Genomic DNA, 22,851 nt, shown 5'->3' on the forward strand with positions numbered 1-22,851 from the left:
CTGAACAAAGCATTGGAACAAAGTGAATTCAAACAAAAACAAAGAGAAGAAGCGATCAAGGGGAGGCAGGCAGAGCATCGGGTGGACGATATCAGTGCCGCATGAGTAATCCTCCTCCCTGCTCGATCGCTGATTGACCAACGAAACGTGAGCTATATACTCCGCTCCAAACCAAGTTCCTAGTTCCCGAGCTAAATGCGCAGTCCGGGGGACAACGACTAATCGCTGCGACCTTAATGATAGTTTATTTTCATATTTTTCCAGTTTGTTTTTAGCTGCCGCCGCTTGGGCTATGTAATAATTAAAGTGGAATTGCCAATGCAAGTGCCAATGTACGATAACCATACTCGATATAGCAACGATTTTAGGTTTCGGTTTAGGTTGGAGGGTCATTGAGTTCCTTATCAACTTTGGGATATAATTTTCAAGTGCAAGTTCTCTGCTTGGCCATTGAGTGCAACTTTTGGTAGTCAAGCTCAAAGTGATCATTAACCGGTGCATTCAGGTGTTTTTTTTCGCACAGTCCAAAGTCTGGTTTTGGTCAGGAACATTGATTCCGTGATGGCTTCCGAATGGGTTTTGAAAACAATTACTAACAGTGCATAACAGACTCGTTAATTGGCTGTTAACTGCTCGCAATGTGTGGCGCGTCATCTTTGGGGGGGTTGATGGCGTGCCAGACAGACGGACGTGGGCGATGGCAGTTAATGACCGATGTGTCTGGATTGAGGGTTCTTATAGTTTAAAGCCAACGGCAAAAGCTTTCTCAAGTGAAAGCTGCGATGGCTTTGGCTTAACAAACAGCTAAGTGCTTTTTCAGGCAAGAAAGAGTCGACTATATGAGGCCTATGGGAAAAGCTCCATTGAAAAGTGCTGCCCATAATGCGATTTATTCAATTTTTAAAATAATAATTAATAAAATCAATTCGGAAAATTTGTTGTGTTAGATATATAAACAAAAAGTGGGACATGAGAGCTATAAAACATACATTATTTAAAATTTGTATATATTTATCGATCGTTTCTATATAATATACATATATATGACTAAATTGTTGTTATTAATATCCATAGTCCCATATACATACATATGCACATATATATTACCTGCCAACAAAAGCAGAGTATCAGCAAAGAATTATTTAAATACCTATTTAACTAATCAATGTTTATATGTTCGTTGCGTATATAAGACCTCGAATTCTTTGCTCATCGGCAAATACATGTATATACGAGAGAGTGCCGTGATCTTTCGAAGAGGCATTTGGCTTTGGGATATAATGGCTCTTCGAAAGTCTTTTAATAATTTGGGAATCAGTTCACCAGAGACTTTCAACTTCCGCGGTCTTACAATCTCCCAGTAAAGGATGCACAATTTCGGTACCTTCTTCCTTTGGGCGCTGGCTGCCTGTACCCTGTTTGATGGATCCTTCGCGAAGAGCCTTCGGTTTGGCTATACAATCCTACTCGACGATATGAGTCCCAATCAGTCCGATAGCAATTGTCTTCCTGAACTCCGATCTCTGTTAAACGACGCCGTGCCGGCCCGGGACCGAGGAAACACCTCTGATGCTGTCAACGAAATCAAAGCGAAGCTGGAGACATTGGAGATGAAAATAGGAGACGTGCAGGTCAAGCTACCTCCGGAGATATATGCCAAGCTGGAAGGACGACTACAAGGAGTGGAAGCTAAACTCGAAGGACAACTTCAGGAGATGCAATCGAAACTGGAGGCTAAACTCGATGAAATTCTGATTGCGGTACAGAAAAAGATTGATAACCAACTTCAGGCGGTTGTAAATCAACTGCAGTTAGTCCAGAACAAGATAGATGCTGCAAACGTGGAAGTCCCGGCTTCATCCACGATAACAGTTCCATCCGGTTTCGAGCTAATCGGTACCAGATATTTTCGAATTGTAAATGAAATTGCGATTTGGAATACTGCTGAGAGAAGGTGTCGTGAGATGGGAGGGTACTTAGCCTCCTTTCGAAATGAAGAAGAAATTAACGCTATTAAACCAAAACTTACAGACTGGAAATACTATTGGCTAGGCATTAATGATCAAGATAAAGAGGGCCACTTCGTATCTGTGGCCTCACACAAGCCAGCACCATTTTTAAAGTGGCGCGAGGGACATCCAAGCGACAGCAACCATGAGCAGAACTGCGTCTATTTCGATATTCGCGAAATGGGGGACTATTATTGTAATGAAGAATTTTATTTTATTTGCCAGGCGGACAATGAAACTTAGCAACAATTGTACTGAACTTTTTAAATAAAGTTATATTTTAAAATAATAAAGCCTTGATAATAATTCACTTAAAAACGAGGGTCTCTCTGACTTTTCAGGAATATTTATTAGACGCAAGTTCCGGTTTAATAATTGAGTTTCGATTATTATTTAAATTTAAACAGAAAAATGAATTGTACTTTGGGATTTTAAATCCAACTAAATCTTGTAAATTAACATTAATTAAAAATTAATATATATTGCTATTTAGGTATTTGGATACAAATTACACTTGCAAAATCTTTTCCAGGATAACCGTTCTCTTCACGCAGACTTATCATAGTGTTGGACTAATAATACCACACGCAGGGTAATTTTTTCCAGTGTATATATTCTACTTATGTATTTCTTCTTGGGAAATATATATAAAAGAGCTCGCAGAAAGTGCGGTCATCGTTATAAATAGCTCTTATCAATCCCAACCTAGATCGAATGCTTCTTCGAAAACCATCGCATGTTTTCGGGAATTTCTAGATAAGAGACTTTCACCTTCTCGCATGAACCCCTGTTTTGCGTCACGCTGCTAAAGTAGAGCTCTTAGCTACAAGCTTATTTTGTTTTTTTTTTCTTCTTTTGTTAAATGCGAATTGTAATAAATAATTGTAATATTTTCTGCATACAGAAATTGAGAAATATATATATATATATGCCCAGAGAGTGCATTCATCCTTATAAATGGCACTTATCAATCCCAGTTTAAACCGAATGCCTGTTCGAAAGTCTTTGAATAATTCGAGAATCAGTTCACCAGAGACTTTCACCTACCGCAGTCTTACAATCTCTTCAATTTAAAGAATGCACCACATCGGAAACTACCTCCTTTGGGCACTGTTTGCCTGTATCCTTTGGCAAGGATCCTCCGCGGAGGACCAGTCTGGATACATTTGTATTATTGACGAACCGAACCCAAAGATCCCAGGAAACAACCGTGATGCTGACAACGAAATCAAAGCAAAGCTGGACAAATTGGAGGTGCAAATAGGAGAGGTACAGTCCAAGCAGGAAGCCCAACTTCAGGAGGTGCAGACTAAGATGAAGGAGACCCAAGCTAAACTAGAAGAAAGTCTGCTTACAGTACAGACTCGGCTTGAAACCCAACTTCAGGCGGTTCTAAATCAACTTCAGGCAGTATCGAAAAATATAGATTCTGCCAAGGTGGAAATCCCTGATTTAGTTAGAATTGCACCATTTGGCTTTGAGCGAATCGGTACCAGATATTTCCGAATAGTAAATGAATATGTGGATTGGTATACTGCTAAGAGAAGGTGTGTCGAGATGGGAGGTCAACTGGCCGTCATCCAGAGCGAGGAGGAGAAGACCGCTATTGCGGCCAAGTTGTCCGGTTCGCTATTCTGGTTGGGCATTCACTACGAGCCTAAAGACAACGAGTACGTTTCTGTGGTGACTGACCAAAAGGCCTTTTTAAAATGGGGTGAATCGCAGCCAAATAAGAGAAATAATGACAGAGATGAGAACTGCATTTGCATATTTTCCCATCTAATGCACGATTATTCGTGTGACACCAAAATGCGTTTTATTTGTCAGGCCTAAGCAGATTTTTATAAAACATTCTTTAACATATTTAATTAAATGCAAAGGTTAATAAAACACATTTTCAGTAAATAAAGAATACAATAATACAATAGTTAGCTTTTTTTCTGTTTCTTTTACTATTTTCTTGCAGTGTATATATGCTAGTTTGATTGTATATACGAGCACGTAGACGGTGCGAAGCTCTTATCAATCCAGACTATGATAGGATGCTTCTTTGGAAGCCATCGCGGTATTCGGAGAATCCTCTGATAAGAGACTTTAACACGTCACGCTGCTTAAACATATCTCTTAGCTACAAACTTTATTTTCCTCTGAAATTATCAACTCGCTTATAAGCTCGACTGACAGCTCCGAATTCAGCAAGTAAATTTTGCCAAATTTCAAACAAAACTCAACACATTCGGAAGGTCTTCTGATGTTTAATTTAATTAGTTCTCGAATTGGGTTAGTTCAGCTTTACAGTTAGTGGAGTTTATGGTACAGATAGCAGCTAGACACGTATATTTAAAGTCAGTTTCACACACAAACGGTGACTTGGTGCACGTTGAACAACCTCCTCCACTGGTGCTCACCTCACTGGCCACTGGCCTGGTCGAAGCGCCAGCGGATCTGGAGCAAGCCTCAGGATGACTGACGGATCTTGACGCTGTCCTGCTCATCGCTGTCGCAGTCACCGCTCTCCGCCGTATCCTCGTCGCCCTCCCCCGCGGAGCTATCCCGGGCGAACAGATGCCGCAGGCAGCTCCGCTTCACGTATAAAAAAGCGCACAAAGCGCAGAGCAGAAAGATCACGCCCACGGAGCTGCCGATGATCAGGGCTCGCACTTTGCGCTGCGAGGGGACATCGATGAGGAGCTCGTGGCTAGGCACCGACAGGTGTGTATTGGTACCCACTGCCAACACCTGCACCTTGAAGGTGGTGTCCTCCTTGAGGTGCCGCAGCTGGTAGAAGTTGTCGAAGGTCTCGGCATGGCCGATGAGGAAGTGTTCCGGCTCCTTCCACCAGCGCACGGCGTACAGTCGCAGACCTTCGAGTCCCTGCGTAGGATGCTCCCAGTGGAGGAGCCAGCCCAGCTGATTGCTAACGGCAGTTAGGTTCCCGGGCGCACCCAGGCCCCCGGCAGTGGCAGAGGTTGGCATCTGGCCGAGGTCATCGTGCTGCAGCTGCTGGGCATCGAAGTCATCAGCTCTGATGGGTGAGGCTGTAGGGATAAAGGGTTTTATTATATTTTTAGTGATATAAAAGAGATTGAGTAATTTACCCTGTGTCTGGAAGCGGAACTGCTTGCTGAACATGCCATCGCCGTACTTGTCCTGACTGAGAACCATAAACTCGTACTCCTTACCAGGCACTAAATGCTGCACGGTGGCCTCCATTACCTTTTTGTCCAAGACGCGCAGGGTTCGCCACTCGGGAGCCTCTGTGAGGCGGTACCAGACAGTGTACTCCAGGTTGGGTCGAAGGTAGCCTGGGTGGGGAAGGGAGATTATACTTAGAAGAAGCTTATTAAGTAAAAGAAATTAAGAGTAATTTTAAATAAATTTAAATTTACATTTTAAAGAATTTTAACAATTATTTAAAATAATGTAAAAATAAATAAATAAGGACTTTGGGCGGAAAATAAAACCTTTGGTTTTTTTGGTTTAAAACTACACTCTTTCCAAGTTATGTGGATATATCGAAACTGTATCGATATATGACATGAAAATCGATATGGTTATTCAATTTTTTATCCTAAGATAAGTGCTATTAATCGATATATTGTTTGATATATTCAAAATGAAATGGGTTATTTTTAATGTTTATATTTCATATGGTAAATGCTGTATTTTTATATATTTAACAAATCGATACATAAAAGCTTGATTTTCGATATGATTTTTGATTGCCATATTTATGTCGATACAACATTTCGGACCTGTTCTCTTGATATATGTACACCTTAAACCTTTCCACCTACATGAAAATCCTCCTTGTATGGAAATCTGGCATTGCCTTGATTTATTTACAACTTCACGGGACTCCCTCCATCAGGGGAAACGAAAGCACTCTCAACTCAATTTCAAATTAAATCGGCAGCATTCGTCCTCTGTGCTGGTTTTCACACCATTTTTTCGGTCATTTTGCTGACCATTTTTCCTCACACTTTTCCCTCCCATTTTTCCTCTTTTCCCACCCATTAGCCCCCACGTGATTTCCCTCTCACCTGGCTGCCAGCGTATGGTTATGCAGGTCTCTGTGCTATTCGCCGTGAGATTGTACGGTGGCCGGGGGGCTATGTTCTCTATCATGAGCTCGGCCTCCGCCGTAATGGTGGCAGCCTCATTGGTGGCCGAGCATTCGTACATGCCGCGATCCGACTCCACCAGGCCCGTGATGGTCAGGTTGCCGCCGCTGAGACTGAACCTGTCCGCCGGCAGTGGCTGGCCGTCCTTCTGCAAATTAGTCGAGTTGCCAAATGAGAGGGAGAGAACCAGAGTTTGAGTGGGAGTGGGGGCCTCCACAGCACTATGGGGTTTTTGACCACTTTATGTGGCATTTAGTCATTTTTTAAAAGTTCTTAAATTAAAAAAAAAATAGTGGGATTGTATTAACAAAACATCGAACTGTTATGCCTCATACTCAAAATGTTAATACTTAACAGCATATGTTAGCAACAGAGCTGTAAAGTCAGCTGTTGCATCCGAAAGCGCGTCTGCTAAGTTTGTAATTTTTACGAAGTGATCTTTGAAATTAAACTATTCGTGTAAGACACAATTTGCAAAGGAAAAAACTAATGGACACTGATTTCACAGGTTTTAACTACATGTTAAAGGTATTAATTGTTTAAATTGTGCGTGTTTATACTGACATTTTGTCATTTTATAAATGCACCTTAAGCTGAATTTTGAGAAACAAATTTAAACTTTGGGAAGAGTTTTGAAATAGAAGTTCGCATTAGTTTTCAATGCGTCCAAGTGTATGTTGTAGCGTTGTCAATTCTGAGTAAAAAGCAGTTAGTCTTATCGTGCACTTTTCCGCACTTTTGTTGCAATTTGAATTTTTCTCAGATAACCTCACTGTTTTCAGAGCCAATTTGGTAGCTGTTTGTATGGAAAAACACTGATTTCCCGTATTATGGTTATTTTGGTTCCTAGGGAAAGCGTTGTCCGATTTTGTTCAAAATTGCTATATCGTGTTAAAATAGCAACAAATATAAGCTCCTTAAATTTCATTAATTTATCTTTACTTTTACCCGATCGTTCCTATGGGAGCTATAGGATATAGATTCCTGATCCGAACGATTTTCATACTATATGTGCCTAGGGACAAATAATGATGATTGGTAAAGTTTCATGTCGATATCTTTAAAACTGATCGAGTTATTAATTAATGCCACAAAAACTGGTCAAAAACCCCATAGTGCACAGCATGCATAATTAAAAATGCAATCAAGTGAGACTGCACGATCCCCATCTACCCTTTGCCATGACAATGCTGAACTCACCCGGCTCCAGACAATGGAGGGCCGATTGTTTCCGTCCCGGTCGATGGCTTCGCAGGGCAGCTCAGCGGCCTCGCCCAGCTTCTGGATGTAGATGGCCTTGGGCGTGACACTAAAGATGGGCGGACGGAGCACAATCACGCTGATGACCGGCGACGGTCCATCCGTGCCGAGGTCGTTGTAGGGCGTACACGTATAGCTACCGGCATGATTTTCATCCACCTTGGCGAAAAATAGGCTGCCGTTCATCTTGTAGAAAACTCCCGGCACATTGTACGAGTCGAAGAGGAGGCCGTCCTTCTCCCAGCGCAGGTTCTTTAGCGGTGGATTCGCACGGAAATGGCAGTCGAGAACGGCGGGTTGGCCGTATGGCAGGTAGACCTCCGGCGGGGCATAAATTACCTTGGCCTTATCTGGGTAATAAGAAAGGAATATATAAGGTTTAATGGGCTTAACAAAGGGAAATAATTCGTTTAATATTTATTTTAATTATTTGGAAATAAGATTTTTAAGAGGGTTATTTGGTTTTTTCTTGGATTTCTGGGTTATATACCCCTCATTTCCATTAAAAACTCACATTGTATATTGAGAAAGGCCTTGGCTGTCTGCAGTTCGCCCTCGCTGTTTCGCACCTTGCACTCGTACTCGCCCAGATCGCTCATCATGGTGGGATCAATGCTCAGACTACCGTCGGGACCCATGTAGGAGCGACGCACTAGATCCTGAACCTCCTGAAGCAGTACACCGTCCTTGTACCAGGAGGCTTGCGAGTTATCTGGATACTTCATGACGCAATGAAAGAAGGCCGTCTGTCCCTCCTGAATGGTCTGATTAACTGGTGGAATGCGGATAAGGGAACCACCCTGGACGGCCAGGTGATAGCGGGTGCCATTGTTGCGGACCGAGGGAGAGCGATTGGGAAAGATCACCTGGCAGTGGTACCAGCCCTGATCCGATTCCCGGATGGCAGTCAGGTTGACAGAGGCTCGGCCGAATTCCGGATGATTCTCGACCAAATGGAGGCGTCCATTAAAAAGCTCATTGGTGGAGGTCTCCTGCTCGTACCAAGTGAAGATCTTTTTGTTCTGGTTTGGAAATGTATTTAAAAATATTTTTATTAGTAAAGAAGCAAGAAAATAAAGGAGTTGAGAAGGGAAAAATTAGGGAGAATTTTCGTAAATGTAAGGGTATATATAAAATAAATTCCCAAAAATTCCCTAAAATTCCCAACTTGTTCTAGACTTGAACTAATGAAATCTCCAATATAAAATACTTTATTTTAGCTTTCTAAAGGAAATTACATAAATTTTTTTTTGTTCTAGTTTGGTGTTCTAGTTTGGAAATATATTTAAAAATATTTTTATTAGCAAAGAAGCAAGAAATTTAAGGGGTTGAGGAGGAAATTAGAGAAAAATAATGATCTTAAAAAGTTTTGGGATGATTTTTGTAAATCTATGGGTTTATATATGAGATTAAAAGAGTTTTGTAAAACTTTAAAATACCTTTAAATAAACCTTCTTAACTCTATTATATAAATTCCAAATACTTATCCATGTATTTTATAATAAATATTCGAAATATATTTGTTCTATCTTAGCCTGAGATAATTGCAATGCTTTGAATTGCAGGCAATATATTTGCCTAATTTCTGGGTAAAATGTCTTACGATTTAAATGAATATTTGTTACAAATTGCATTGTCTTGAGTACAAAATACGTAAATACAAATGTTTACTGCTGGGCATGATTATGATTTTGGCTGCAATTGCAGTTGTAAATCACTGGCAATGCGGAATCCACATGGAGAAGCCAGAGAACCCGCCCCCGCCCACACACACACACACACACACCCCTCGATTGCAGTGAAACAGTTAATGTCAGATTGTTTATGCTTGTGCGAGTATCTGAGTATCTCTGTATCTCTGTATCTCCCCCAGCCCTTTCTCCCTATGCGCCATTATAATTTTCGCAAACTCCCGCTGAGCTCGTACTGCCTGTGACCGTCATGTGACGTGGCACAGCGGTGGCCAACGGCTTTGCCAGAGCCCAGAACACCCCTCCCCCACCCTCGAGAAGAATAACAACAATAACCAGTAGGGAGGAGGAGGAGATAGGAAGGAGGAGGCGTGGGACCCATGCCGCTACTTTGTTGACAAATTTAAATGGGCTCACGTGGCGCGGCGCACTTGAAGTGCTCAATGGTAGCTTTCATTCTCTCTCTGGTGCCCCTGAAATAGGATTTCCATGGAATGGGACTCAGAGCACTCTCTGCCAGGTATTACTGTACTCAGATGCACTTTTAAATAAGTTTAAAAGCTGGATTTGCAAGCAATATGTGGAGTAAGCTGTCCATGATGATTAATTTCCTCTACTGTTAAGTATTATTTATTAAATCTATTATCCCAGATTTATTATGATTCTCTAAATACCCAGAAAACATATTAATATACATAATCATAAAATTTGCTTTAGCTTTATTTATTTAAAAATCTCCCTTACTGAGCTTTTCATAAATTAAATTGTAATGTTTCCCATAATACCATTAGCACCTTCTCATAGAAAAACACTCTTCGCAGCTTAAAGTTGATTTTCCTTAAAGTTTTTCTGCACTTACAGGCCATATATTATGGTTTTATGGCCGGATAATAATTCAATGCGATGGCTTTGCAGCTTCTATGCCATTTTTTGCGGTTCTTTTTTTGGATGGTGGCATTTTAAATTATTTTTGTTTTAATTAATGCTGAATATATTTGTCAATATTTGTTATAACAGCAAATAAAAAAAGAAGGAAAAACGCAATAATAATAATATTAATGCGAGCAAACAGAATGTGTTTGCGTTGCATCATATGGCGGAGGAGTTAAGCTTAAATTATTTAAATGCAATTGAATCGGCGCTGCGGTCGCTGGCCGGTGGCTGCTCTAATTGCTTTGGCTCTAAACAAACGCATCGCATTTTTATGCACTTGACTTTAGCCCGGGCCCAGTATCATCCATATCTGTATCTGTATCTGTATCTGTATCGGCATCTGCATCCGTGTTTATAGTTTTGCCGGGTTCGTAGTGACAGTTAAATGTGGACCCATAAACCGCATGCTAGGGATTCGGTTGCCCCGGTTATTGATAGCCGACGACCGCACAACAGCCAGCGCCTAGCAGGCACACAGAAAACAAATATGTATATATAGTATATATTGTATATGAAATGGGGTTGGATTTGATCTCATTTCATATCGAAGCAAGGCGTGTATGAAATATATTAAATTAATGTGGGAAAATAGCAATATATTAGGTAGAATATCAATTTTAATTGAAAATTAATGAAAATTATATATTTTTGCACTGTCTTTTAGATCACAGCTATCTATTTTTAGATCACTTAGACGACTTTCAATAAAAAATTATTTTATAAATAATTAAACTTTAATTTAAACATTACTTTCCTGGCTTTGACAATAAATTGAATCTAAAAATTGTATTATATCAAAATGGTTTCGTATTATTCTAGATCACAATCATATATTTTAGATCAAATTAAGAATTTTTAATTTACATTTTAAAAGCCAAACATATTTAGATCAATTTCTTTAACTTTAAAATTATAAAAAACTAGCCACTAAAATTCCCAACCCTTTTTTTTACAATAGAAAAAGTTTTTTATTTTTTATTCTAACAATAATCTGTTTTTCATATCAAATAAATGATTTAGAATTTACAATTATTAAAGAATAAGAACAAGATGCTCTTTAATTACGTATATTATATAAAACCAGATATACATGACTAAAACACTAAAATTCCCAACTTGTTCTAGACTTGAACTAAAGGAATCACCAAGAAAACAACCTTTTATTCCAACTTTCTGAAGAAAATTAAATTTCTTTTAATGAAATATAATCTAAAACCCTAAAACCATTATAAATAGTTTCGAGTGGATCAAAATTAATTTTGAGCCGCTATAGCAGTGGGTGTCAGTTGATCTATTGACATTTTAGGTTGGCGGCTTTAATTGGGATCGGGAAACAGTCATCAAGATGCACTGCACCGCCTAGCGGCATCATCATCAATGTCATCGCCAGGGCCTTGCCCGGATTGTGGACTGTGGGGATTATTATGGTGCACTCAAGATTCGTTCCCTGCCGACACATAACTATGATTATGTAGTAGATACACCCAACTGTGTGTGTCGTCGGGCCAGACGACACCACACACATTTATCAGCATTATCTAACAAATTACGAAAAACGTAACTTGATTTATCCGGTAATTTTTGTTTTGCCTTCGCAATGTCGACATGGCGCGAAATTTTTTAGCAAAACTAGACCCGCAGTGACCGTGAAAGTCTCTCTCACATACAGTAAATAGAATACATTTGCAGATAATCCCATAAATCAGGCCGATTATGCATATTTCAAGCGCACTCTCTCTCTCTCAGTGGAATTTTGTTTAATTACTGGCGAAGTGGCAACTATTTCAAGCGCAATTAAAGTGAATCTATCAAAATGACATCATGACCCGCTGACCGAAAAAAAGCAGCACCAGGGGGAAAAAAGAAAGAAATACAGACAGAAAGAGCGACAGAACAAAAACAGATTCTGGCGCAGAATCAAATTAAGCTAGATAAATAGTAAAAAAATGCATAAGCGCGACCCAGCCCCTCGATTACCTCGATTGTAAGGGGTCACTGGATGACTGATGACGAGCGTGTGTGCGATGAATAGTAATTCACTCGATTTAAATACAAGAGGAGAGCCCGCGAGCTCCACATATTTTCCGTCTGCAATGAATTTGCAATTGAATTAAATTGCATTACTCACAGTTGTCAACAAATGCCAGCCATTCAATTCGATTGAATCCAATTGAAATTGATTTCAACTCGGTGTGTGTCAGTTACCCCGATTCCCCACTCCCCGATCTCGATCTCCTCCCTAGTCCTCTGTCTGTCTTTGATGTCACACTTCACATTGACACTCTTTGCTGGCGTTTTGTTGGTAATTTAAAGTGAAATCTGTGCCGAGCGTCAAATTAAAAATTTAAATGGCAATGTCGAGGCGGTGGGGGGGAAAAGAAGGAATGCAGGAAGGCAGCCAGGCAGGCACCAGGATGCGGACTCGATCGACTGCATGTGGTTGGGCTTTAATTAGTAGCCAAGGGCGGGCACCACACACATATACACACACCGATGCCACCACCTAGCAGCACCACCCTTGGCCACAAGCCACCCCCCAGTGGGAACGCGATTGCATTTATAGCAATGCAACGCGTTGAATGCACTTAAAAAAAATTATAAATAATAATTAGATAACTAAAGAAATAAAGGAGATAAAGGATATGGAGTTATTTTAGCCTTTCATGGGGATATTTTTGTACTTAAAATATTATTATTATATTGTTGCATTATTATCAATTCAATTTAGGTTTTAAAAGAAACTTCTGGCAAGAAATACTTATTTACTTTGATAAATTTGTTAGCCAAATAAAAAAAATAAACATGAAATTTAAATTTAGCCGGAATAAGTCATATCAAAGATCAATTTCTCATTAAAATCGAATACAAAACGATTTTTAAAAATAAAATAAATAAATAACAATTAATATCTTCACAGTTTCGAGATTTTTTATCCAAAATAATATTTCTGGTAAAAAGCAATGCATTATTCCATTTGTTTCTATTTTAATTTGAAATATTTTTGTCAAGACAAATTTTAATTAAATTATTTTTCTTATATTTGCTTGAAATCAAGTCCTTAGTTTAAAAAAAACGTAGTTTATAAATAGTACTTTTTAAAAACTAATAAAAGATACTCAGTTTTTGAAGTCTTAAACTCTTAAAAATGCTTTTTGAAATCTTCCCTAAATTTATTAGTTTATTAGTAACAGTTTTTTTGGCCAGTGTTGTCTGTAAAGTCCGACCCTTTTAATGAATGTGAGAGTCGCATTCCATGCTGCGCTGCAGCAACCAACGTCCAGCAGACGCAATTAAGGCTAACCAAGCATTCGGGAGTCGGAGTCGGGAGACCGGAGACCACCTACGCGTGTCTGATAAATTAATAATTTCGACAATTTCATTTACAAACTGCCTGCGCGATGGCAAAAAGGCCATAAATAAGTGAGAAGTGAGGAGTAGACCGGTGGAAGGATCCTTGTAACTTACATCCTTGCTCCAGTGCACCAAGTACGGAATGGGAGAGTCGAACGGAAAGTCAATGTAGCAATTGAAGACCACATGGGAGCCAACTTTGGCCTCCAGGTTGGTCTGCCGCCGATGATCGCGGGCGCCGCTGGCACAGGATGCGCCCATTAAGAGCACCAGAAGAGCGGCTGCTGTGGCGGCAAACCAAAGTGTTCTGCTACAAATCGCGGGCATTGCAATGTTTTAGTTTCGAAAGGGGTAAAGGGGATGGATGCACTTGCACTCGGTCACTCTGGCACGGCGTCGTCTTGCATAATAATCCCGTTTCCGTGTCGGCGCGAAAATCAAATTAAAATTCAACCCGAAATCAGGTCAATTGACCCTCTCAGCAAAGGCGCAAAGCGAACTCTCCGTGGAATCTTCTGAGGCGCACGAAAACGAAACGAAACCCGACGCTATATATTATACAGATGTTATATGAATTGTTTTGTGCGCAGTTTGGTTCTGTTTTGTATATCTAGCGGATCTCAAAGGGGTCGCGAACTGCACAGAGCGACTGGAGAAGCGCTACTGAAAAAAACCGAGAACGGACCGCGATCACAGCTGCAGAACGAGTGGCGGCAGATGAGCGACGAGCTGAGGCCGAAACCCGATCGCATTTTCTATGCTTTCAGACTTCAGACCGAGGAACGCTGTCAAACGGTTTTGACATTTGACACACGCCCACGCCATCTGCTCCATGGCTCCTTTGTCTGGCCCGAGTCTCCCCCACAAATTCGCTTTTGCAGACGACGTTTATCCACTTAAACAATTAGTAGCGATCGCCTGGCCAAAGTGTGGATTGAACTATTCATAATCGATTCTTGGATTCTTGGTTAGTGTGGGAATACCCTTACCAGGTCAGCAGGGCAGAGAGTATCATTCACTGGAATTTGTGTGAATTTCATTACTTTAATTGCAACCAATGTGGCGTATGAGTGATATTTCTGTTCGTGGGCATCAATTAGGCTTAGCTTCCGGGTTTGGCCTACACTGGGAGGAAGGTTAGAAAAAAAACCACAGATTTTATTTGATCAATTTCAAGTTTTTTATTTTTATTCGTTTTTTGTTTGTTTTTTTTTTCTTTTCTTTTTTGTTTTGTTTTGTTTTCTTGGTTTTTTCTTTTTCGGTAAGTTTTTATTTGTTTAAAAATTTTGTTCATTTTGCTAATTTCTCTTTATAATTGTGTGTTGTTGTGTTTAATTACAATATATTTCGTTCTAAACTGATTTCTTTATCCTTGTACGATTTATATATATATTTATATATATGCTGAATTGGAGAACTTGCAGTGTGGGAAAAGTCTTGTGGAATGTGAGGCGAAAGTTGGAAGCTGAAAGGTGTGTCGGGGAAATGACGATTGGAATGGAAGGAGAAAGAGTGGGTGGTGCAAAAAAGAATATTTATAGATTTCCCTTTCTTATTAGTAGTACTTATTATTTCCTTTTTTTGTTTTTGTTTCCGTTTGATAGTTCCTATTTCCTTTCGTCGAAGAGTTAACTGGCGCACCTTGTCCAAAAATCAAAGTGGCAGACTAAAGCGTTAGAGTTACTTAAACTTAGCTTGTAATGTATCCTCTTACACTTAATGTACATGTGTGTGTGTGTCCAGTACATATACTCGTATAAATAATCATATCGACGCATTTTCGCGAAAGTATCGTATGTCGAAAAATTCAATTTTACAGGAGAAGCTTTTTTGTGCTTTAATCTCTTAGGAAGCACTATAGAAAAGACAAAATTAAAACTTAATTTTTATCGGAACTATAGGGTTTTCAGTTATAATATTTCACAGGGTAGTGAGACATTAGGTTCCTAACAATTTTGCATTAAAATCTCAATTTCGAAAAAAAGCGACATACGATACTTTCGCGAAAATGCGTCGATATATATATATATATCTCTATATATATATATATATATATGTATCTATTTGCCGTAAAGTCCTGCGCTCTTGCATCGTCAATTAAAATTCAATTTATGCTGTCATTTCTAGCGCTTTTCTTGCTCTTTCTTGCTTTCCATTAATGCTTCTGTTAATTAATTAATTTATTTCGTTCTAGTTAAACGCTTAATGTGTGTAAGTGTGTGTGTGTGTGTATCAGAGTGTGTGGGTGTTCCTATAAGCAATACAAAAGTCAACTTATTCACTTGCAGAATACCCTCTCAACATTTACAAAATATGCATTGCAACACAACTCGATTTTTGTCTTTCCTAGCGTCTATTTTAAATACGATTTATTTTACTCAGTTATCGGAAATCGGAAGTTACTTATCGGAAATGGGGAAATCAATTATCGGAATAGTGAAAAATTGGGGGAACTCAGAGTAGTTCGCATCTTTCGAAGACTAAGAGAAATGCTTGAGATCATTAAGTCGGATTCGTAGTTGATTTCTTCTTGTTCTGATTTGTTTCGCGCTCAAACCCTCCCCTGAAATAGTGTTAATCGTTATCATTATTATCCTTTACCTTTATAGTATTATGCATAGTATTATTTATAGTATTATAGTTGTATATATGCTCTGTAATTTACACATACGTTATACACACTCTCGCGGTCTTTACGCATCTCTCGCTCTGGCAGTGTTTTGGCGTCAAGTTGTGTCAAACCATCTCATTCCGTACAATTTGATCGTTAATCGTTTATCGTTAATCAATTTATCGCTTTATCGTTTAATTGTTTAACAAGTACTTAAAAAACCGAATGCGTTTCGGCGCTGTTCCTTACACACAACTGACCGATATATAACCTAGACCAATCCATACCATTCTCTACATATGTATGTCGGGGGAACCCAGGAAACTGTTCGGGATGGGGATCGATAAGGGATCGTGTCCGGGATCCTCCTCTTCTCTCTCTCCTTCTCTCCTCGCTCCTGTCTCCTCTCTAATATTCCTAGCTTATTCATTGACGTAGTCTTGGGCTGTGTCGGAAAGAATACTTTTCTTATCGCCTCGCTTTTTGGTTTTCCTTCGATTTTTGCTTTGATTTGTTTTGTTTTCCTTTACTTTTTGGGTTAATAAATATTAATTAGTTAATTATCGTGTGTTTGTATGTGGCGTGTGTGTGTGTGTGTGTAGGTCAACAGTAAACATATATGCAGCAGTTATATTTCTTTTAAATTTTTCATTAAACTGGTTTTCGTTTTTATTCTTTTGTAGGTTTTTCCTGTCGTTAAATAATTTAATTATGAAACAATTTCTCTATATGTTTTTCGTTTTCGTTTTCTTTCTTTAATTACGTTTTCTGCGCTTTATTAGTTGTTAACAACTAAATGCTTAACAGCTAGCATATTCCATATTAACTTTAGGTTTTAGTTTAGTTTTTCGTAATGAACATAATTTAGGCTTACGCACTGTGGATTTCGTTAATTAATGTTTAATGCTTTCAACACGAGTGTTAAATAATAGCTAATTGTAATTGTAATTTGTTCTTTTGCTTTCGTTAAATATCCATTTATCGATTTCTGTAATAATATGTCGCTATATAATTGCTATAGTTTTGTTAAATATTATGCTTAAACTTCTGGGAATGGTGCATCCCCTTGCAATATATGTACACAGCTCTCCTCGTTCTCCTTCTAAATCTACTAATTGTTTCTGGGTGTGTGGGGGAATGGGTCTTGGGGGGGTTTGCAGGGTCCAAACTTTTTAAGTTCCTCTCCGAATGCGGGGCCTGATCCAGTGTCTACGAGTATCATGTGTCGCCTCTCCCTCTCCATCTCTCTCTCTCTTGATCTGTGAGTTAACGCGCTCTTTGTGGCTGCCAACTGAAGCACAGAAGGCCTGCGGATGTGCACCTGGGAGTGGCTCCTGGGTCTCCCAATTAACCGCTTCACTGGCTCAGCAGACGCTCTCCATCTGCTGCATGGCCTGGCGCTTGCGGTAGGCATAGAACTCCTCCCGCATGGCCTGCAGCCTCACCTCCACATTGTCGTAGCGCGGCGGCAGGTGGAGGGGCAGGGACCTGGCCTTGCCTCCTTGCCTCCCCCCCGAGCTGGAGTAGGGGGCGTGGCTGTGCAGCAGACTCCCGCTCAGCGGACCCAGGGTGTGATGGTGATAATGATGGAACGGATGCAACTGCGTATCTATGTGCAGGTTGAGATCTTCGCGCAGCATACTGGAGGCACTGGGCGTGGGCGTGGCGGGGTCGAACTCATAGTGACCGTCCACGCTGCCCACGTCCACGGGACAAACAGCGCCGGCCTTGGGCAGGTTGCTATCGGTGGCCGCGTTCAGTCTTGAGATCATCTCCAGCCAGTGGGCCATCGTGTAGGGCGGGGTATTGGCTCGCGGGTAGGAGTAGCCATGGGGCGTCTGTCCCTGAGCCTGCTGGCCACCCTGCTGCTGCTGCTGCTGCGAGGCCCCAAAGTAACCCAGATGCTTGGGCGGCGATGGAGGCGCTCTGTAGGGCGGCAGCAGTCTCCATTCACTGGTACTGCCCGGGTGATTGGAGGTGTTCTTCGAACCAAAGCCACTCGAGCTGGATCGGGATTCGGGTGAGGCCTCCAGGCCGCCAGGATTCATGGAGAGGCCGCTGCGCAGCGGTAGGTTAAGATCTGGCAGCGGGGACAGCAGCTCGTGCTGATGCTGCTGGCGGCTCCCAAAGAGCCGCGAGTGGTGTCGCGGATACCAGCGTGTGCGGGGCCGGTAACTGTGATACGGCAGCTGAGCCTGCGCCTGGTAGTAGCTCCTCCACGAAGGCGGTGAGGGCAGCTGCAGCGGCACGAAGGGCTCTTCAAGAGGATGGTGTTGCTGCTGCTGCTGCTGCTGCTGACGGCGAGTCTCCTCCTGGATGGTTCTCAGTGAAGGCAGCTCCTGGGAATAGTAGCGGTACCGACTGCTCAAGTTGTGGGTCGACGAGGAGCGTTCGGCGGAGTTGGGGGGATAGACGGTGCTCAGGTCGCTAAAGTGCGTGGGGTAGGTGCCGCTGCCACTGCTGCTCAGCAGAAGCTGTTGCTGCTGGTGCTGGAGGTGACTCAGCTGGTGCTGTTGCTGCGGAGAGCTGGAGAAGATGCGCGAGATCCTCGAGGGCGTGTACTGCTGCTGCTGGTGCTGCTGGCTGAGACTCCCGCTAATGGTGTTGATGTGCAGCGGCCTGCTCCGGTCCGCATTGCCATAAAGATTGTGGGAGCTGCTGCTGGCATAGGGACGCATGACGTTCTGGTATCGGGCTCCACTTACAGCACCCTCATCGAAGTAGGGCGGCTTGGCCACGCCCCCGATCTTGAGCAGGCCCTGGAGGAAGCCCCGGGCCGAGTCTGCCGCCGACTGAAGACTCAGCTGGCTGGAAGAGGCAACCAAGGGACGACGCCAGGAGGCTCGCGCTGTGATGAAGTTTCGACGCGAAAGGAAACCCCCATCGTCGCTGGAGGATTTCTGAGAGACATTGCTGTTTCGCCGCTCAAAGAGGCCACCATCCACCACGTCCACTGCAGCATCCAGGGTGGTTTGGGAGTAGCCCAGCTTAGAGCCCTCCACATCCAGCACAAAGCGTCCGTCGAGGCTGCGTTGAATGCGACTCACAGAGCGTCGCCGGCCGCCCTCAGCCCCGTCCTCGAGGTTCGGCGAGCTGTAGATGGAATGGCAGTTGGTGCAGCGATCCGGCGGCCAGATCCAGTGGAGTATGGCAATGAGAATGGCGGTTAGACTTGATATTCGGGTTTGTTTGTACCTGCGGATGAGTTGGACTACCATTAAAAGGGGTCATCTAACTATAGGAGTACTTAAAACATCGAGGAAAATGAAAGAAAAGTAAGATAAACCAAACTTTAACACAAACGCGGCTCAGGCAAGGCCCTTAATTCGCCTAATTAAACTGAAACTAGGAAAATCACTTAACTCAAGCCAAACTCAAACTAAAGAAAATATCTAAGAAAAACTTGCTTAAAAAGTTGAAGAAGTTTTGCTTACGATTTTGATTATGACAGGATGGACCTGGAACTATAAAAACGCTTTCATAATCACGGTAATGTTCAGTATTGCTATAGTTTTGAAGAGCGATATAGAAGATCGGTGGTGGTGCATGGCGTTGGTGTGGCCAATTCAGAGTGAAATATGGGTAGACAGATATACACATAGATGATAGCGCATTACACATACAGGAGAATTTTGGTATCCAATTAGCTGGGGACTACCCAGTTACTCGAGAGTTGGATGATACTCACTTTTTTAAAGGCACTTGACCAGAGGAAATTGAGCCCGTACTGCGATTGTGCAAATGATGATTATTGGCGGCAATGTTACGAGCGTCCGTTATCCTGCAAGCTACCATGTTGAACTCTGCAAACGTATAATTTCTACAATTAATTTGGCGTGCAGCGTGAGCCGTCCTATCCGGTAAATAAAATACCCTTAAACACACACTCTCTATATACACACACATAGGTACGCGCGTTCATACTCGAATATGGATGTATGCTAATGTATATGCATATGTATCTACGGTGCTCTCTACATATAGACGTATATATATATATTAATGCGATTACTCTGGGTCAAAATTCTGTTTAAATCGAGTACAAAAGTGGCATAACGCGGATGTTTGTTGGTTGTTTGTCCAGGGCGGGCCCCAAATTGAGGTTATGTGCACAGGGAGAAAGGTTGTTGTCTTGTTTTAGATAGATTGTTTTGAAATTGGCTTTAAATTTGTTTTTTAATGTATTCAGTTTTAAAAGGTAAGTTAAAACTTTATTTTTTGTTCAAATTTCAGCAACAAACGCACATGGTGGCTTGCGCAAACCGTTGGGCGCCATGAATGCTTTCAGACAAAGTCAAAATGTGTTACTTACAATCTTAAATATTATTAAATTTTTGTTTTTAAGCTATAAAATATTTGTGACTCTCTTTTCCTCCTGTGCACACCTAAACTCTCGTGGGTTATGCCAATTTGCATGCCATCATAGTTCGACTACACACACTCTGATTGTCGTTGTTGTCGTTTTCATCGCTAATAAGTTTAGATTGTTTAGATTTGAGCAGTAACTAACTAGCAGCTATTACTAGGGGACACACACACCAGTCAGGGTAAACAGTTAGCATTAAACAGTCGCCAGTTAGCAGTTACCAGTTAGCAGTTACAAGTTAACAGTTGCCATTTACCAGTTAGCAGTTAGATGACTACGACTAGGCTATGTTGTTAGTTAGTTTCACTTGATTACGCTTGCAATTACATGTATGCAGGGCCAATTAGTGAGCCAGGCTAATTTGGCCGGGATACGGATATAGTATATATATATATATAGTGGAAGGACAATGCCAAACTAAATCGAAACTTAATGCTTCCTCCGGGCCAGCTGGGGCTTGACGTTGTCGTCGATGACAGACTAATTCGAGACACAGACACACACACAATCTGGACCCACAAGGTCGATATACATACGGCTATATGCGGAAAGCTAAGGCACATGTGTATATATACATATATATCATCACAAACACACACTCCCGAGGTGGCACGTAGTATGTAGTACATGCAGCCGTGTGTGCTCTTCGCAGTATTTTATTCAGGATCTGGCTTCGAATGGTTTGGAAAAACAATGACACGTGAAATGGCTTTTGAATGGTCAAGTTGCGAATTGTGCCAACGGAAAACATAGAGAGGATACAGAGATATAGGGAGAACGAAACGGAACTGAACACAAGTTGAATGCAAATCGAAAACCAAATGTATTGCTGATTATGGGAATTATGCAAACCGATAAACGATAACTGAGGGAGGAAAAAGGAAGCGGAAACAACATAAAAGTTGAGCCTCAAAAAAGGTCGAAAGTGATTCTCGCAAAAAACAAAAAACGAACGAAAGGTGTTGAGAGAGTATTTGCTTTTGTTTCGGCTTCTGTATGTGTGTGTGTTGTGTTTTTCGAGGTAATTATGAGTCTGTGAGGTGCTTGAGATACTCGAGAAAGTGCGGCTTGAACGGCACTGAACTGACGGAGCCGAGAGAACCGACAGATTGCGGATTGTTAGTGGAATGCGGATGCTTAATCGATGATGCACAGAGACGAGTGGTAGTAGTGGTGGTGGTGGTGGTGGTGGCTTTGTGGTGGTGTCAAAGTGTTGGTTAGTTGGATGGTACTCGGTACTGGGTACTTGGTACTTGGTACTTGGTTAGGTGGTTGGGGTTGGAGGAGACTCGTCTGAAAATAACCTTTAGTTTTGTTTTTTGTCAGTACTCAGGATCTGTGGCACACGACATCGACTTATAATGATTGGCAAAAACTTACCCTTTGCTAGCACACCGATGTTGGGGTCTTAGTGGGGGCTTCTACTTGATATTTTTTATCTTTTACTTTAATTTCGATTGCTTTTAACGCCACTTGGCTGACCAACTCGGACTCCTTTTGGTATATAGTAGTTCCTTACAGGAGTCCCTGAAGTTGGGCAACCAAGGACGGGAGTTCTGCAATGCACAGGATAACCGATCAATTGGCGACGCGATCATTTTATGCTTTTTGGATTCGGTTCTCCTTAAGCTCTATTATATATCGCTCTATTGACATTTGGTTTTGTGGGCCTTATTTTCATTATATTTTACCATCTTTGTGCGTGAATTGTTTACAAAAAACGTCTGCCCAGTATTGTGCTATATAAATGGTCATCAGCCATGTATATAGTTAGGTTCGTTCTCTTATTTGGAAATACCTTTATCTATCATGAACTCAGCCCTGGGCAGAAACAACGACGATTTGGCCAAGAACATGCTTTGTCAATTGGTTCGGTGATAAAGGTATTTTTTCCCTCACTCATCTCACTGTCTATCATTGTTATCGTTATGGATAATATTACGCTATCAGGAAAAAAAAAAAAAAACAAGTATTACTGAGAGAACAATGTGGTTGTTCTGCTATTGAATATGTACATAATATTTCGCAGTTAATGGCCTGCATTGATTTCAACAAAAGCTCGCAATTTCCCTGCTCTTGTGTTGTGTTTAAAGTGTGTGTTGCGGGCAAAGGGGCGGGGGGGGGGGTTCTCAGAAAGAATACATAAATAATTGATTTAAACAACGCAACATTAATTAATCCACTTAAATAAAATACGGTTGAAAGCAGAAAAACCATAACAAAAGACAGAGACAGACGGAGAGGTTTCGATATTGGCACGGCAGTTCGATTATAGTTCGGTTTGGTCCAGTTAAGTCCGGGTGAGATTCGATTCAATTCGATTCGAGCCTCGAATAATGGATGTCCCGGCACGATTCCTGGTCGTGGCATTTCAATTTCCGCTCTACTTTGCACTGGAGTTTCAAAAGGAGACTTTCGGGGCAGGCAGATGCTTAACTAAAGTGGCAAATACTAGTAGTAGTAGTTGTAGTAGTAATAGTTTACTTATACGATGTTCATGCTTTGA

At 41.4% G+C, this 22,851-nt stretch overlaps 4 protein-coding genes across 7 annotated transcripts in view; 2 read left to right on the forward strand and 2 right to left on the reverse strand.

The window, feature by feature from the left end:
• The first annotated feature begins 1,367 nt into the window (after positions 1 to 1,367).
• LOC108079540 (uncharacterized) lies at positions 1,368 to 2,252 on the forward strand. The gene is made up of 2 exons (XM_070283498.1): positions 1,368 to 1,896; positions 2,032 to 2,252. The coding sequence occupies exons 1-2, from the start codon at positions 1,368 to 1,370 to the stop codon at positions 2,250 to 2,252; spliced, it is 750 nt and encodes a 249-aa protein (XP_070139599.1).
• Positions 2,253 to 3,086: 834 nt separating this feature from the next.
• On the forward strand, positions 3,087 to 3,842 carry LOC138927948 (CD209 antigen-like protein E). The gene has a single exon (XM_070283500.1). The coding sequence runs from the start codon at positions 3,087 to 3,089 to the stop codon at positions 3,840 to 3,842; it is 756 nt and encodes a 251-aa protein (XP_070139601.1).
• A 402-nt stretch (positions 3,843 to 4,244) lies between these two features.
• Positions 4,245 to 14,060, reverse strand: bdl (borderless). The gene is made up of 6 exons (XM_017174088.3): positions 13,483 to 14,060; positions 7,908 to 8,415; positions 7,334 to 7,743; positions 6,053 to 6,281; positions 5,108 to 5,314; positions 4,245 to 5,047 (listed from the first exon to the last, which is right to left on the reverse strand). Exons 1-6 carry the CDS (start codon positions 13,693 to 13,695, stop codon positions 4,467 to 4,469), a joined length of 2,148 nt encoding a protein of 715 aa, XP_017029577.1. The 5' UTR covers positions 13,696 to 14,060; the 3' UTR covers positions 4,245 to 4,466.
• Positions 14,061 to 14,524: 464 nt separating this feature from the next.
• tutl (immunoglobulin superfamily member turtle) overlaps positions 14,525 to 22,851 on the reverse strand; it is a 40,605-nt gene continuing 32,278 nt past the window's right edge. For all 4 annotated transcript variants that reach the window (XM_017173951.3, XM_017173956.3, XM_070284613.1 and 1 more), the window contains 2 exons: positions 19,668 to 19,782; positions 14,525 to 19,174 (listed from right to left, as the gene is read on the reverse strand). In XM_017173951.3, the coding sequence (XP_017029440.1) occupies positions 17,344 to 19,174; positions 19,668 to 19,782 (1,946 nt within the window). In that variant the 3' untranslated portion in view covers positions 14,525 to 17,343. The remainder of the gene's footprint in view (positions 19,175 to 19,667; positions 19,783 to 22,851) is intronic.

Source organism: Drosophila kikkawai, chromosome 2L (genome assembly GCF_030179895.1).
Source record: "Drosophila kikkawai strain 14028-0561.14 chromosome 2L, DkikHiC1v2, whole genome shotgun sequence".
Lineage (NCBI taxonomy): Eukaryota > Metazoa > Arthropoda > Insecta > Diptera > Drosophilidae > Drosophila > Drosophila kikkawai.

What these genes read in the sequence shown, in the direction of transcription:
- LOC108079540 (XM_070283498.1), top strand. Translation starts at nt 1,368, where the DNA reads ATGCACAATTTCGGTACCTTCTTCCTTTGGGCGCTGGCTGCCTGTACC. An exon ending in ATCCGGTTTCGAGCTAATCG is followed by an intron (nt 1,897 to 2,031) that starts GTACCAGATATT and finishes CAAAACTTACAG; the next exon opens with ACTGGAAATACTATTGGCTA.
- LOC138927948 (XM_070283500.1), top strand. Translation starts at nt 3,087, where the DNA reads ATGCACCACATCGGAAACTACCTCCTTTGGGCACTGTTTGCCTGTATC.
- bdl (XM_017174088.3), bottom strand. Translation starts at nt 13,695, where the DNA reads ATGCCCGCGATTTGTAGCAGAACACTTTGGTTTGCCGCCACAGCAGCC. An exon ending in TGGTGCACTGGAGCAAGGAT is followed by an intron (nt 8,416 to 13,482) that starts GTAAGTTACAAG and finishes TTTCCAAACCAG; the next exon opens with AACAAAAAGATCTTCACTTG. An exon ending in CCTCCATTGTCTGGAGCCGG is followed by an intron (nt 6,282 to 7,333) that starts GTGAGTTCAGCA and finishes ACTAATTTGCAG; the next exon opens with AAGGACGGCCAGCCACTGCC.